This window comes from Silurus aristotelis (genome assembly GCF_946808225.1).
Source record: "Silurus aristotelis genome assembly, chromosome: 2".
Classification (NCBI taxonomy): Eukaryota; Metazoa; Chordata; class Actinopteri; order Siluriformes; family Siluridae; genus Silurus; species Silurus aristotelis.
The window spans coordinates 16,885,779-16,899,773 of NC_139575.1; the positions used below are offsets into that span (position 1 = coordinate 16,885,779).

Below are 13,995 nucleotides of genomic sequence, written 5' to 3' on the forward strand. Positions count from 1 at the left end.
ACCGATTATTCCAACGATTAATCGAGTATTTCGAATAGTTTTTCTTTATAAAAGACCAATATTTTATATATAAGAGAAATTAAGACAGGCCTCTTAAAATAAAGTAATTTGTTTCCTTTTTACAAAAATGTACTTTTATTGATGAATTCGCATGCAAGAATATTTGAAAACTACACCCATTTAAGGCATTCAATTGCCGTCTTACATCAAAATACTAATATACACATAAAATAAAATTCTAATTTAAAAAAAAAAAGGTAAATGCACTGTAATTTGTTTTCTTTCTTTTAGTTTGAAGTCCCAAACTTAAGAAAATGTATTTTTCTATATATTTTTTTTTAATTCCATATTTTCAAGTTTGAATTTTGTCATCTGCATAAATTCAACTTTTATTCAATTAACTTAATATTACTGTAATATAGATGTACTGAACACAGTGACATATCTGCATGGCAGGTTTTAACTTTATCGTAATAAATTACCAGGTACTTATGTCTGGATTTTTGGGTCTGACACAAAAACATAATTCACCAAACACAAGAAATCATTCACAAAACAACTATAAAGTAGAACAAAGTTTTAATTTAAAAAAAAATAATAAAGCTTATAAAAATTCAATATTTACAAGAAACATTACATTTTCCATTACATTTTTTTGTTTTGTGGTCAGCTATTAAATCTGAAACCATCAGCATTCATTATTATCAAGCCAACGGGTTTGGAAAAGGCACAGTAGTGGTTCAACACTGTCCCCCAGCCAGTACTTCATGTACCTTATATAGCATTAATAGTCTCTTCACATCACACTAACATGATCTACCATGGCTGATCTAAAATCCCATTCATCAGTCAGAACTTCACAGAAAGGAAGGAGCATCCGCATGGCTTGGCCTTTGACCTCAGGGTCACGATTAAGTGGGTTAAAGCGTAAGTCCAGTGTGAATCGTTGTACAGGGTGGTACACCTCAATCCTTCGGCTGAACTCCAGGAGGTCAGCGGGGAGGATGAAGTTTGAGCTGCAGGAAAGTTAGAAAAACATGTAGCCTTACATTTCTCATATATACACACACCGGTACAATAGATAGTGATGTGGACTACGCAATGATACAAATAGTAAAGACATACAGTATGTGAATTTCAAAACAGCTTTTTTTTTTTATAGAGATAAAGTATTAAAATTAAGTTTTCAAGAAAAAAATTGATATATACAGTGAGAAAAAGGAAAAGCAGTGACACTGACACTGAAAACAATGAGCTGCATATAAAAATCAAATAAAAATTGATAACACACACAACTGAAACTGAATATTATTAATATTACATTGTGTAGAACCAATTTAGAACCATATTACCTGAGGTCCAATTTGATTATGTTGCAAGGATGTTCTCTTAAAAATAGATTTGCAACCTCAATGACACTTGAAGCTAAAGGAGAAAGAAACATTTTTTTTTTCATGACTGGGAAATTATTAACACGAAACCACAGATTACCTTGTACTATGTAAGTTTTTTTTTACATTGCAAAAAAATGCTAGCAAGAAAAAAATAGCTATTCTGTTATTAGATTACAAGAAACCAAATATACATTTAATCTCACTTTTTATTTACTAATTTCAAGGTTTAAAATTTTATTAGACAACAATTTAGCTTTCTTAAGAAATTAACACTTTAAATTAGTAAATAAAATCTACTTTATAACATTTTATTTACATACTAGACATACTTGAGACATACAAGTTGACCAAACGTAAGATTTTTTGCATTGTAATCAATAACTAGGGGTGCAATTTTAGTGCACCAATCATAAGGGATCAATTCATGTAAACAATTTTAAATATAAAACAATAACTAATAAAAAAATATATAAAAAAAAACTTTTACTACTACTAATATTTTTCATAATAATGCAGTTTTGTGAATTTAAAATAAAATCAAATAAAAAAATCTATCTAAAATGTATGCTACTCAGAAGTGTAGAATGGATTTTGACACTAAACTAAACTGAACTAAAAACCCACCACCACCAACACACAAAAACCATAAAAACAAGATTTTCAAGTATTTTGTTTAAACCGTGATGTTGCAAGTTCCAGGATAAAATGTAAAAAAAAAAAAAAGGAAAATTATGAGTGTAAATGTTTTATGCGATTCTCACCAAGCCGATTCTGAGATAGAGACAGGGAGCGAAGAGAAAAACGTTCCTTTGCCGATGCTACAAATGAAACCAGGAAGTTCTTTTTCTCTGTGCACCGCTCAAGCAGCCTACAGTCTATCAAGGAAAGCTCTGAAATCATAAGAAAACAAGAGGAGTGAGTTAAAGCGCAATACATTTATAAATAACTAAATACGTAAGATAAAAAAAAATTTATGTTTTGTTTTACCATCCAAAACGCAGTTCTCTAATAAATTAATAATCTCACGGTGACAGTCTGACAGGTTTATGTCTTCCAGGGTTAGTACTTTCAGGAATGGATTGGACTCTGGAGTAAAAGCGATAACAGTTTCTTAATATTCTCCCTTAGGATACAATTTTATTACAGTAGTCTTTAATTACAACCTTCTTTAATTATAGTAGCTGGAAAAGATTAAAAGAATAATTATTTCATACACACAGAAGAAAACAATGGATTCCAAACTAAAAAAATAAAGATAATGAATACAGAAAAGACTAGCTACTGTTAATTGTTATTATTGTTAACAGTTTGGTGAAGCAAAGAGATAAATATCAACAGAAGACTATATGAAAATCATCTCTTCAGATTTGATGAAACAAATATCTACTAATAATGAAAATATGTCTACTTGTAAACTATGTACATGCAAGAAATAAATAAATTATTTGCTATAAATGTATTCATTTGAATATGTTACTATTATTACTTGTATTATTATTTGCAGATAACTGTAGCCAAAAAATGTAACCCCTATCTGTGGTTTTTACACACAATGCTTTGTAATACCCGGCAGTGTGAGCAGTAGGGAGCGAGCCTGCCGTATTCCTGTGACTTGAAGGATGCGGAGATTTGGTGCATGATGAAGCACAGCTGGTAAACACTCTACAGTTGTCTGGTTCTCGATTGCCTTCAAGGAGAGTTTCTCAAGAGTGAGTTCTGCAAATAACATACCACCATCATTTACCACCCTGTACCTAATGTTATTACATTGGGACAGCATAATACAAATAATACAAATAATAATAATAATAATTTCATGCAATACCTCTTATTTTAACAGATAAAACAGAATAAAAACAGTAAAAGCAGCATTACGCATGTTTGGTGGGAACTGCATGCTGGATGTTGTGCTACAGCCCCACCGCAGGGTGAATTCCAGTGAGAGGCTCTCCAGGGCAGGGCAAGAAATAAGCAAGCTGGCTAAATGACCCTGAACACACAAGTTACCGAGGCTCAGGTCTTTGAGGGAACAGTGTGGGTTCAGGAAAAGCTTTCGGAGAGACTCCAGCAAGTCGCCCACTTCGTCCTTTCGGACAAGCTCTGCACACAATAAAAGTAATATGAAATACAACCTTAACGAGGATAGCATTATTTATCGGTGTAACCTTTTAACGTGCAAAATCAATAAGAGTGTGTATATCTGGTCATATATACTAATGGTTCCCATGTTGCAGATGTTTCAGTTTTGTTTATAGAATAGCCTTTATTTGTCACATATACATTACAGCACAGTGAAATGTTGTTCTTCGCATACCCCAGCTTGGGAAGCTGGGGTCAGAGCGCAGGGTCAGCCATGATACAGCGCCCCTGGAGCACACAGAGGGTTAAGGGCCTTGCTCAAGGGCCCAAGAGTGGCAGCTTGGCGATACCGGGGCTTGAACCCCCGACCTTCCGATCAGTAATCCAGTGCCTTGACCACTGGAGCCACCACTCCCCCTACGTAATTTTAGACAACGTAATACTGACAAAGCTGTTCAAACGGCCCTAAGAGGCACCACATTTATCATAAACACAAATCCCATTAGACTACTTCTGCAATTATATACAACGCTGTGAAAAATAAATTACTCATTTGATTTTTTTTTTCTTTCATATTTTTCACACATAAATGTCACATCTGAATGATCTGAATCTGAATGATCTGAATGATCTGAACTATACCAAATTCCGCATAAATTAGCACCCTATCAGTATTACATCAGTACCAAATCTGTATAAAATAATTGTCTATATCAGGTGTCTCCTGACCCTCAGAACTCTAAAATTATATTAATTATATTATATTATATTATTATATTATACTATGATATTATATTAACATTGTTAATTAGTGGGCTGTTATTTTACTATTATATTTTCTTAGTGAGTGGTAAAAAGAGCTTTAAAGTAGAAAAGTTTTAAAATCAGTTGCCTGGTAAATAGTCTTCCTATATCACAGCAACCAAAAAGACATATTTGACACTACCTCAGAAAAAGATTCGAGTACTTACGTGTAGTGCACAGGTTGAGTGAGCGGAGACTCAGCCAGGAAGGCAGTAGGTAGGACACTGCAGTCAGTGAACAAACCTCCAGGTCCACTGAGTGAATATGTCCATTGGGACAAGTCCCAGTGTCACTACATGGAGGACAGAACTTGCTGTATACTATCTCGTCCATGACCGGATGCAGCCGAAGGCGTTTGGATGGTGCAGGAGCCACATCAATGCATCTAGTGCCCTTACATCTGGACATAATCCATCTGAAGACAGACACATCCGGAGTCCTCTTCAGAACAAGCTTTTTGACAGAACCATGGTCGAGGAGACGGTGTAAAACAAAGAAGACGTCTGACTCTCTGTGGCTTAGCAATACTTTGGCGTCAAGCAACTTCAGCGTCCTCACTTCCTTCTCCAGAGTTGCCAGGATGGGCCGAAATTCTTTTGAAGCTAACCTGTGCACATCAGGTAGCATGAGGAGTGAGAGAACTCGCACGTACTTGGCTGACAATGAGAGAGCTGCGCTATCACTTGTGTCAAAATCTGAGCTTTGTGCTTGCGACCTTCTGAACAGCACTGTGTGAAAATAGCTCTCCAAGCACATCTGCTTCCAGTCTTCCTTCTCTGGCTGCAAAAACTGGAATAGATCATTTAGTATCCGATTTTAGTACACACATTTACTTTATACTTACATTCACTAAGCACTTCATCATAAATACCTGTAAACCTATTTATTTGTGCTATTATTTAAATCAGCAGCTTCATGATTGTTGGTACCAAGAGTCAAGAAGTTTTATTGTCATTTTAACCCTATATAGCTGACGCTGTACGCAGTGAAATAAGACAACGTTCCTCCTGAACCCTGGTGCTACACAAAACAACATAAAACAGCATAGAGCTACATAACAACACATCACTAAGGACTAAAGTAAGTTGTCCTCACCAAATAAACTGCATCATGTACAACCTAGTGCAAACAGACAACACTAGACAGTGTAGGAAAACAAAACACAAAATAGCACCGCCATTAAACCTACTGTATGTTATACAGTTCAACTTGCAAAAGAAAACTGAATACAGCATTGTACTCGTAATAAACACAAAATGTAAACACAAAAGATGTGTGCAAAACAGCAATAGCAGCAGTCAAGTAAATGTGCAAAAAAACCAGCATGTAAACAGATGTATTAATAAAATAATATATAATAATCGGCTTTCCTCAGCCTTATCAGGGACTTGCATCCTTTCTGTATGCTGACTCGTCGTTTTTGCTGATGAGACCCACCATAGTCGTGCCATTGGCAAACTTGATGATGTGATTCGAGCTGTATATTGCTACACAGTCGTGAGTCAACAGAGTGAACAGCAGTGGGCTAAACACCAGGCCCTGAGGGGCCCCAGTGTGGTGGTGCTGGAGATGCTGTTCCCAATCAGGACTGACTGAGGTCTTCCAGTCAGTAAGTCCAAGTTCCAGTTACAAAGGGAGGTGTTCAGGCCCAAAAGGCTCAGCTTCTCAATCATGTGCTGAGTGATGATTGTGTTGAATGCTTAACTGAAGTCTATGAACAGCATTTGTACATATGAGTCCTTGTTGTCCAGGTGAGTGAGGCCAGATGAAGGGTCGTGGAGATGGCATCGTCTGTGGAACAGTTTGGACGATACGCAAACTGCATAGGGTCCAGTGAGGGTGGAAGCTGGGTCTTGAGGTGCCTCATGACAAGCCTCTTGAAACACTTAATCACGACGGGTGTGAGTGCGACAGGAGGATAGTCCGTGTCTTCAGGCACATAGGAAGAGCTGCGCTGCTCAGGGAGATGTTGAAGATGTCGGTGAAGACATCCGCTAGCTGTTGTGCACGTTCCCTGAGCACTCTGCCTGGAATTTTGTCTGGTTTAGCAGACTTCTGTGGGTTAACTCTGCATAGTTTTCCTCACTTCAGCCATGGATAGACAGAGCACCTGATCACTGGGAGGAGGGGTGGTCTTCCTCGCCGTTTTCTTGTAGTATGTGATCGCCTGGATGCCCTGCCACATGTGCCAGATGTCTCGGCTGTCCTGGAAGTGGCCCTAGATTCTTTTGCCGTGTGTGCACTTTGCCTCTCTGGTGGCACGGAACAGTTTGTCCCTTCCTGTTCTTAAGGCCGTCTTGTCCCCTGCTCTGACACCTTAGCGATCATCCACAGCTTCTGGTTGGAGCATGTGGTAATTGTCTTGGAGATAGTCACGTCATCAATGCACTTGCAGATGTAGCTGGTTACTGATAATGTCTACTCCTTAACGTTGATGGAATCGAAACAAACAGACCCAACAGCTGGTCTGAGTATTTTCATAACTGCTGACCTGCTAAACTTTTCAGACATAACCATCTCTAGTGTTTATTCAAGATGGTAAAGAAATGAAAAATGGACTTTGTAGTTTGAGCTGAGAGAAAAGCTACAGTAACTCTGATGACACTCTGTCACTCTGTAGAGTGACAGATAAAGCATCTCAGAATGCACGTTAAACTTCCAACAACTAGTGAAATCCACAAAGTTTCGAGGCTGTTTTGAAAGCAAAAGGAAGCAAAAAGAACTACTACCCAGTATTAGAATAGTGTTCTGAATATAGTAGCCAGTGGGAATGGATCTCAGCATGCTCTCATATCACAGTCCCCAAACAGAAAATATTAAATGATCTCGACTGAGTCGCTTGAATTCCCTTAAAAAGACTTTTCGAAGCTCTTTCAACATGCACACGTATCTGATAAGAAAAAAAAAGGTGAAATACCTTTAACTTCCAACGCCATGAGCGATTCAGATCCCTCCATTTTGCTGCCCAAGCAGATGAGCATGATACTCCTACAATGACAGGATTTGTAAAGTGAAATCCTACATCCTGGGAATATAAGAACTGCCCTGCATATTATTTTGCATGTTTACCTTTCAGATTAGCTGCTTTTTCAATCCTGTCCAGGTAGTACATGTTCAGGTGAGGCATCAAGTCTCGGAGAAGTGAGGCGGGCAAATCTAGATCAATAACATCAACAGCAACATAAAACAGAGGTTTGTTAAGAATGCATTAGTGTGACGATGCCAAAAACACAAGGCAGTAGTAAAGGTAATTCCACCTCTTTTTGTGGCTCAGCTCAGCGATAAGAGACGTCTCTGTTGGCTCACAAATGCCATTTTCAAAAACAAAGTTCGGTATGCTGGAACTAGAGACTGTATATTATTGTAGCTGAAGCTTCGGAACAAACTTTTATTGTACCTTAACAAAATGTAGTTTACAATATTGATTGCAATAAAATGTTAAATGAGTAAGACGATAAATGTGCACTGAGAAATTAGAATATAGAGCAATAATGTGATTGTGTTTTCAGTGTCTGCATTTCTTTAGGAGATTATTATTTTAATGTATTTATTTCCAGATTATCTTCAACAAGCACCAGCTCTCTCAATGCCATGATAAATAATGCAAACAGCACACAGGGGCAAATACACATCTCAGTTCAAACCATTTTTCATACAGACATTTCTCAGAGCAGACAGACAGACAGACAGACAGACAGAAAGAAAGGAGTCAGATCTCAAAGTTGACTCGAATAAGCTTTTGCATCATGCAAAATCACAATATTCCATGCAATTTAATTAAGTGTGATTTGTACAGTGCTTTTAACATTGGACATTGTCCCGAACAGTTTTACAGAGATAAAGATTTAAATAAATGTTTTGTGCCCATAAATGTATCCCTAATAATCCCTTATTAATCCCTGAGATAACTTGAGGAAGAACCCTTGAGAGGAATCAGACTCAAGAGAGACCCATTCTCACCTGCTGTCCACGTTCATCTCAGAACTGATGAACAGCAGATTAAGATTGCGTTTCTAACTTTTCACTCAAAACTTTGCAACGCGTGAGACATTTATCCACGATAGTTCATTTTAAAATACACACACAGCTCACCTCCAGCTTGACTCTCCAGCACATCCATATGCAGAGCCACTTTCCTGATGCACATCTGCACCAGACTGAAGCTGCCCATGTTTGAAGAACAGCTTCTTTCTCCGGCTGCAGGAAAGCCTTCGATTTTGTCTGTTGGTAGATTCTTTTAATCACATTCTTAAAACAACTTCTGTAATCTGAAACACTGGCTGATCATGCGGAAATGTCCTGCACAGCTCTACAGAAGCTGTAAGCGGAGGCTGGCCGTGTAACGGTTGCTCACGTAAACAACATGCGCCGCTCTGTTTCAGAATAAAAGCCTAATAACTCGCGTGCGTTACAGACGTTTGTTTGTATGTTTCAAGATTGCGTCTGATGCTCGATATGTGAATCCTTCCCGCTCATGTTTACAAAGCCCCAGATGGCACAGGTGGCTGGTAGAATTGTAACTAGTTTGGATAATTCACCCATTTATATATATATTTATTAGGGGTGTAACTGTACACCTAATACTAACCTCGGTTTTTCAGTCACGGTTCGGTTTCAGTACGGCTAAGAAATGCAAAACATATTTTTTATGAACGCAGTATATCATTATTAACATTGTATTAAACATGTGAACAGTTTACATTTTTAAAACAAACAAAAAAAAAAAACCAGAGTGGTTACATTTTATATATATATATATATATATATATATATATATATATATATATATATATATATATATATATATATATATATATATATATACTGTTTTACATTTAATATTAGATTTGCTTAAGATATGTTCTGTTTAAGTTTTCTACTTATTTTAGAGGAAACTTTAACAAATGTCTTCATTCACTCCCTCTATATCCAGAATTTTCTCCTTTTAGCTGGACATAAAACTAGTGATATGGATTATTTAGCATTTTATACCCCTGGCATTGTTGTGTATCTTATCAAGTTTAATAATAAAAATGCATTTAAAGTGCAAGGCAGTGTGTGTGTGTGTGTGTGTGTGTGTGTGTATATATATATATATATATATATATATATATATATATATATATATATATATATATATATATATATATATATAGGAAGGTGGGAGAAACCCACATTGAGACAGCGTTACTATCCTCTGTACCTCCATGCCACCCTGGTTGCAAAGATGCAATGTAAAAAAACGTCTGTAATCTTTAGGCCCATGCTTCAGGCTTGGTTCATAGTAGAAGAGTTTGGGTGCTGAATGAGTCTTCCTGCAGTCATGACCTTTTCCCATTTAAAATTTCCCACACCGTAAAACTAAAAACATGACAGGAGTATTGAGCAGCTGTATAAAACAAAAAATAGGACATAATTCCTCTTCCCAAACTCCAGCAACAGATCTCCACAGATCCCAGATACATACAAACTGTCCTTAAAATTAGGGGATGCTACCCAGTGGTAACCATGGCTCTGTCCCACCTTTTTTTAAGGCCATTAAATTAAACACTACATTTATTTTAATTTTTTTTTACTTAAAATCCTACATTTATATAGTTTAAACATTTGACATGTTTTATATGTTTTGTTTCTGAATGAAATATAATTTAATGAGATTTGCAAATCATTGCATTTTGCTTTCATTTACATAGCATCTTAAATGTTTTGTAATTAGGGTTGTTGCTTCTAGTAATTCCTGACAGTATGTCAGACAACACAATTCAGTGCACAGGAAATCTAATGCTGTATGAATGCTGTACTTATGCAGGTATCAGATATCCACAGCAAACTCTTACGTTTGGAGGCCATATGAAATAACACATCTCGACCGCAGCAACACCGTCTTTACTATCTTTTTTGTGCAATAACTTTTATACTTTATTCATTTTGCCTTTTTACTTCATAAAATGTGCAACTGGAAGCTTCTGTTACTAAAACAAATTCCTTATACGTTCAAACATACTTGGCAATGAAGCTCTTTCTGATTTCTGCAGGGACTTGACAGGAGATTTTCAGATGCTCTTCAATTGTTTCAATGTTCACTTTCAACAACAGACACTGGTTATAGAATCAGATTTGAATATACAGATGTGCACACTACATTTTATTCACAAATTACCATAAGTAGACTGAACACAATAGTAGGGAGAGTACAGTGGCTCAGTTGGGGAAAAAAGCCAGACATCATTTTTCTGCCTATAAATAACAACTTTATTTAGTGATACTGACAAGAAAGTCATGAGGGAGCAGTGATAAGGATCTGAAGAACTTCATTTGACTGAGTGGAAGAGTTTGTGGGCCACCTGCACAAAGAAAAGAAGAAAGATTTTAAATACCAGAAATTGTGCTACTACAAAGGAGGACAGATAGACACTTGATTTTTGTGTGTAGTGGTGTACAGTGCTTCATGATATATAAAACTATTATTTAATACTTACAGTGTATAAGCCAATTACGTAAACAGGATGGTGTTTTTTTTTAATTATCATTATTATAACAGCATATCTGTGTTTTTTTTTTTCTTCTATACCACATCGGTATGTCAAATAATACAATTTCTTGCACATCATCTTTCAAAAAAAAACTTGGTGTTAGGTTTGGAATTTCCATTATACTTTGGCTGTTACCATTAGAGTAATTATAACAATAGAATCAGAGGCAGTCAGTGCAACTGTCAGAACTGTTTTTAACATGAAATAACACTTTCTGAAAATATTAACAACATCAGAACCAATGAGATCAAATACAAGTTTAAGAAGGATCCTTCTGTTAAGAAGTGAATGGATGTTTTTTTTTGTTTTTTACAGGTGAGAAAGGCTCCAATTTACAAATATGATGGTATAAAGCTCAAAACTCAGGACTCAAACTTATTAAATATTGGGCTTTGTCACCAGTATCCATTTAAAAATGAAAAAAATAAATAAATACATTGCTGTGTTCCTAATATTAATAAGCAACCCCCTACAAGAACTTTATATTTTGAACAACAAAGTGCTAAGTGATCTTGTCATTAAGATTGAATTACATCACTACTTTACTCACACAGTGATCCCGTGCATGCAAGAAATCAAAAAGCTCCTCGGTGCAGTCCTCTTCAGTAGACCGCGAGCCCACCCTCGTCTCACACATCTCAAGTTTTTCATGTGTGTGGACACAGTGTTCAGTCTCCTCACATTTCTGCCTGATTGTCTCTAACGGGTCCTACACACACACACACACACACACACACACACACACACACACACACACACACACACACACACACACACACACACACAGGAGGTTCTCTTATTAAATAAAGCTGGTTGACTTTGTATTATTACTAATGCACACTGTGGAATACAGCGTATGCAATTCATTCAAGCAACATAAAAAAAGCTTTATTCTAAATCCCCTCACTGTGGATCAATTTGAGAGTGCATCACTACTGCATGATAGTGTCCTACTTAACAAGTGCATCTGCATAAACAGCCTTAAAAAAAAATGTACTTTCCCATTTCCCATGATAACTGAATCCTTCTGCACTCTACATTCCTGGGCAAAGAATTGGGCTAAGCTCAAAATTGCAAAATATTCAGATTTTTATGGCCATAACAACTAACCATTGGTCAGGAAAATACCAAAGATTCAACAATTTCTGGAAATCAATCAAAATGAGGGCACAGGAGGTTTTAGGATTGTTTTCATTTTCTGCCAATTATTTGTTGCGAAGACCATTGCAATCTTAATATTTGACAAGTTGGCATCACCATAATTCTGTTTCTTAGAATTATATAAGTATATGCCACATCATATAACTGTTCTACCAAAGTCTCCTAATATAGACATGATTAATGCAGCATTATATGTTTCTTTCTCTGTAAACTTGTAATTTTGTTTACATGAGGGGAAAGAAATGGCAGACAGAATCATTAGGAATAATAGATATAAATACAAACACCTGCCTCACTACAATGATTGGTTTTGCAGACCTCTAAATGCTGGTCATATTTTCTGAATGTTTTCTGAACTTTTCTGAATAATTAAGCAAAATCTTGTCAATAAGCGTGTCAGACATACCACCATATCTTCCTCTTCTTCCTCCTGTAATGAAACAACACAACAGAATTTGAAATAAACTCCAAATCTTTAATACATATTTGACTTTGATGCACAAAATCTTTGGTGCACAAAATGTATGTGTATCTGTCCTGTGTTTAAATTTCTAAAAAATGAATTATTCATTTATACATAATCATTTATAAGCAAATCTAAAGGTCTGCTGTTAGTGTCTTGAGACAGCAGTCTTACTTCTTGGCTGAACTGTTTCTGTAAATATCTAGACTAAAAGCTCACATTGATTTTGTTTGTGATTTCATAAACACCTAAGCTTCACAATGCCTAAGATTGAACTGGTGTGCAAGACCATTTAATGTTGATTTATTTATTGTTTCGGAAATAAATTAAGCAGAAAAAAACTCCAATATGATACATGTTCATTCCAATACATACATAAATATTTATATGCTTATTTATTTATATGCTAATTGAAAGTATAAATGCTTCCATTAGTATCGTGAGACAGCAGTCACATCTTGGCTGCTGTGATATTCTGGAGGAGAAATATCCTTCTTGGCTGAAATGTTTCTTTTAATATCTGGACTTAAAGCCCACATTGCTTTAGTTTGTGTTTCCATAAATAGAAATACACTAGCTATAATACATACACACAGCATATATTTTAAAAAGTCTGTGTCTGGTCAATGCAAAGATGGTGTTCAGAAGTTTTTTTATCATATATCAGCTTCATTTTTAAAGCATTGTGATATAAATGTTATCTTAATAAAAGGCCTTCATTTGTCCATAATCTTATTTTATAATATATATAATATAATTTGTGGTCATGTAGTGGTATTTTGGAAGACTGTTGTTTATCATAATGAAACTGCTCTGACTACTAGAGCTATTTAATCTACAGTAAAGGTGACAGAGGGATACATAGATGGCGCAGCTACAGGACTGCTAGCTAAGCTACATTACAATCCGTCCTTATAGAAGCGATTTATTGAGCCTTCTTATCTAAACATCTGCATTTATTTGGAAGCAGAAGATCAAACATCGGTCCTCACCTCCTCTGGGTCTCCGTTTAAAATCATTTTCTCCTCAAAAACCATGATTTCAGAGAGATCGTCCTACAGCTTTTCTAACAGAACAGACACAGGAGCTGGTGGAGGGCAACGGGACACTTCCGGAGTTTCTGCCTGTGCGCTCACTGCATCTAAAAGACCCTTAGGTGTCTGTTTCTGTGCCTGATCCAAAATCACAGTCTCTCACACAGGAGTGGTCTGATTTATCACATCTACAGACAAAGAAATGCTGTAAATAATAATATTAATGATTAGATAAATCGATTTTTCCCCCCTTTATACATTATGCATATAAAACCCATTTTTAAGATCAACTAAGACGTCAATGTTTATTTTTTATTTGTCCAAATTCTGTAATTTGTTTATAATACATGTAGAGTGTACAATATATAAAAAAAAAACTTAATAATGAAGTTAAATGTGTGTGTGTGTATATATATATATATATATATATATATATATATATATATATATATATATATATATATATATATATATATATATATATATATATATATATACATATATATATATATGGGGGAGTGGTGGCT

The 13,995-nt window shown here is 35.8% G+C and overlaps 2 protein-coding genes across 2 annotated transcripts; both read right to left on the minus strand.

Annotated features, from left to right (window-relative positions):
- Window positions 1-104: 104 nt before the first annotated feature.
- lrrc41 (leucine rich repeat containing 41) lies at window positions 105-8,693 on the minus strand. Its single transcript, XM_083527566.1, has 10 exons — window positions 8,370-8,693; window positions 7,347-7,433; window positions 7,195-7,265; window positions 4,445-5,066; window positions 3,270-3,494; window positions 2,961-3,110; window positions 2,382-2,480; window positions 2,156-2,284; window positions 1,353-1,425; window positions 105-1,016 (listed from the first exon to the last, which is right to left on the minus strand). The coding sequence occupies exons 1-10, from the start codon at window positions 8,446-8,448 to the stop codon at window positions 797-799; spliced, it is 1,755 nt and encodes a 584-aa protein (XP_083383692.1). The 5' UTR covers window positions 8,449-8,693; the 3' UTR covers window positions 105-796.
- A 1,812-nt stretch (window positions 8,694-10,505) lies between these two features.
- uqcrh (ubiquinol-cytochrome c reductase hinge protein) lies at window positions 10,506-13,582 on the minus strand. Its single transcript, XM_083535380.1, has 4 exons — window positions 13,427-13,582; window positions 12,378-12,401; window positions 11,361-11,519; window positions 10,506-10,621 (listed from the first exon to the last, which is right to left on the minus strand). Exons 1-4 carry the CDS (start codon window positions 13,469-13,471, stop codon window positions 10,589-10,591), a joined length of 261 nt encoding a protein of 86 aa, XP_083391506.1. The 5' UTR covers window positions 13,472-13,582; the 3' UTR covers window positions 10,506-10,588.
- Between the last annotated feature and the right edge of the window lie 413 nt (window positions 13,583-13,995).

Coding starts and splice junctions, on each gene's coding strand:
- uqcrh (XM_083535380.1), bottom strand. CDS start 13,471: ATGGTTTTTGAGGAGAAAATGATTTTAAACGGAGACCCAGAGGAG. Junction 12,402..13,426: donor TAAACGGAGACCCAGAGGAG/GTGAGGACCGAT, acceptor GTTTCATTACAG/GAGGAAGAAGAGGAAGATAT. Junction 10,622..11,360: donor TGCATGCACGGGATCACTGT/GTGAGTAAAGTA, acceptor TTCTTTGTGCAG/GTGGCCCACAAACTCTTCCA.
- lrrc41 (XM_083527566.1), bottom strand. CDS start 8,448: ATGGGCAGCTTCAGTCTGGTGCAGATGTGCATCAGGAAAGTGGCTCTG. Junction 5,067..7,194: donor CATGGCGTTGGAAGTTAAAG/GTATTTCACCTT, acceptor GATCTATTCCAG/TTTTTGCAGCCAGAGAAGGA. Junction 3,495..4,444: donor ACTCAACCTGTGCACTACAC/GTAAGTACTCGA, acceptor TATTGTGTGCAG/AGCTTGTCCGAAAGGACGAA.